Source organism: Octopus bimaculoides, chromosome 7 (assembly GCF_001194135.2).
Source record: "Octopus bimaculoides isolate UCB-OBI-ISO-001 chromosome 7, ASM119413v2, whole genome shotgun sequence".
Classification (NCBI taxonomy): Eukaryota; Metazoa; Mollusca; class Cephalopoda; order Octopoda; family Octopodidae; genus Octopus; species Octopus bimaculoides.
Window position 1 is genome coordinate 2,966,693 of NC_068987.1, and position 2,374 is coordinate 2,969,066.

The 2,374-nt window shown below is 36.9% G+C and overlaps 1 protein-coding gene across 1 annotated transcript in view; it reads left to right on the plus strand.

Annotated features, from left to right (window-relative positions):
- Window positions 1-2,374, plus strand: part of LOC106879935 (transient receptor potential cation channel subfamily M member 2) — an 89,908-nt gene that overhangs the window by 57,588 nt on the left and 29,946 nt on the right. The window contains exons 10-12 of the mRNA XM_052969110.1: window positions 128-319; window positions 903-1,061; window positions 1,895-2,073. Coding sequence (XP_052825070.1) covers window positions 128-319; window positions 903-1,061; window positions 1,895-2,073 — 530 coding nt within the window. The remainder of the gene's footprint in view (window positions 1-127; window positions 320-902; window positions 1,062-1,894; window positions 2,074-2,374) is intronic.

Sequence of the window (2,374 nt, forward strand, 5' to 3'; positions counted from 1 at the left end):
ACACACACACACACACACACACACACACACACACACACACACACACACACACACACACACACATATACACATATATTGTATATATATTTTTTATATTTATTAAACATAATTTTATGAAATATTTCAGATCGATAAAAACCTCTTTGATCAGTCACTGCAGAGAAAAGACCGTGAAGATTTTGTAGAACTTTTTCTCGATCAGAACTTCCAAGTTCATAAATTCTTGAATCATAAAAAACTGAAGCTTCTCTTTGAAAAAGCTGAAGAACGAGAATTCTTCTACACAACCTGCTTAGAAGGTGCTCTGGGCAAGAATTTCGTAAGTATGAAATATTTTTCACCTTTTCTCATATAACTTGGTATATCATAATTTCTTATCTTACCTGCACCTGGGTAAGGTACACAACTCTACTTGCCTCAGTCCTGTTGGCTGACAACAGAAACCCTTTGTACTTAAAGGAAAGATGTACGTTTTCCAAATTTATGCAGAAATAATAAATATGCATGAATGTAAGGTGTTATTGCTGTCTTCACAATTTCTCCATTATTTCAACAAGGGTGACAGAAAAGGGAACATTACTGGGAGGGTGGCCATTGGAAGTGGGTAAATCTAAAGAAATTGGTGTTATGCCTGGAATAAGCAGTCTCCAGAGAACGGCTCCATCAAATAAGGGTCAGTCAAAGAACCCTAATTCTAGCCATGCAAAGGTTACATTGGAAAATGTTGCCTTAGATATACTATGCCAGAAAAAAGCAAGACAAGATGGTCATGGCTGGCGTACCTTTGATCAGTGATCCACCCAAGGAGGACTGGCCTGGGGTTAAACAACAACAACATTCACCAAACAAAAATATTTTATTGTTTAACTTATGTTTTTTTTTTGTGGTTTTGTTTTGTCCAGCAATCAAGGGATCAGCCTTTGGCTGCCAACTTCTTGGACACAGATTTGAATCGTCTCATTTACAAACTGTGTGGAATCAAAGACTTTGTCCAGCCCTGCGAACTCTCCATGAACTCCCTAGGCTTGTATGTCCTGGACCCTGTTGTTGCTGAAAGAAAGGTTCGCATTTCTTCATTCTTTTATAATAATGTTGTTCTATATTTAAGAGATGAGGAATTATGGACATTATTTACATTTGACGGATATTTGTCGTCATCTTGTTTGTTGTTAACACAATGTTTCAGCTGATATACCCTCCAGCCTTCATAAGGAATGAAGAAACCAGGAACCTTAGGAATGAGAACCCAGGTTCAAAATTTCCCCAAGACACCTGATGAAGGCTGAAGAGTATACCAGCCGAACCGTTGTGTTAACAACAAACAAGATGAGGACAACTATCCATCAACTCTAAATAATGTTTATAATAATGTTGTTTCACATTTTTTGTATGTTGTTTGCAGTATTGTTTATTATAGTGAACATAAGACACCTTGGAGAAAACCAACAAAACTGCAAATGGCGGCTGCAGAAAAGGGGAGATAACTTGAAGATATTAGGAATTAATGTCACAAAATTAATTTTGTCTTGCTTTGAGGATAAGATCAGTGTTAGCCGCCAAGGGAGACGACAATAGATATGTTCCTGTCTTATTGGACCTTATCAACAAAGTGTAGCCAAAACTTAGGTCTGCTTGATCAGTTGACAAAGGTTCTTATTTATAGAAGAGAATTTATGTCAGCCTGTTGACTAGCAGACTGGTGTACACCAGCACACGCACACACGAATAAATGATACCACAGTACACAGTAATATGTATATATACATCGCTCCTGCATGTATAAAATGTAATAATGGAGTCATGCACACACACATATTCACACTGCTATGTAAAAACCACCGTTGTATGTTTGTGATGAACTAAATGGCTTGTTAATACTCTCTCTCTATTACAGGCCATCAACTGTCTCATAGTCTGGGCTGTCCTTATGAATCGTAATAAATTAGCCAAGCTGTTATGGGGAAGATCGGATGATCCAATCCCTATTGCTCTTATCTGCAGTGACATCTACAAACGAATGGCTACCTTTTCTATGGAACTCTACCAACGCTGTGAGATGGAACAGAATGCCAGGTCAGGAATTTTTTTTCTATCTATCTATCTATCTATCTATCTATCTATTTATCTATCCATATATATGTGTGTGTGTGTGACCGTGTGTGTATCGTTGACGATTTTCTTTCTCCATCTTCCCATCTTTGGACTTTTTCTATATTTCTGATGAAGAGCTCCGCTCAAAACATGAAAACCTCTTTCTTTCCTTTCCTGAGCATCCGATAACACAGTACTTATTCCAAGTCCTCACGTTGTTGTTTTTTCTTGCTTGTTTATATTTGCATTGACTATATATATATATATATATATATATATATAT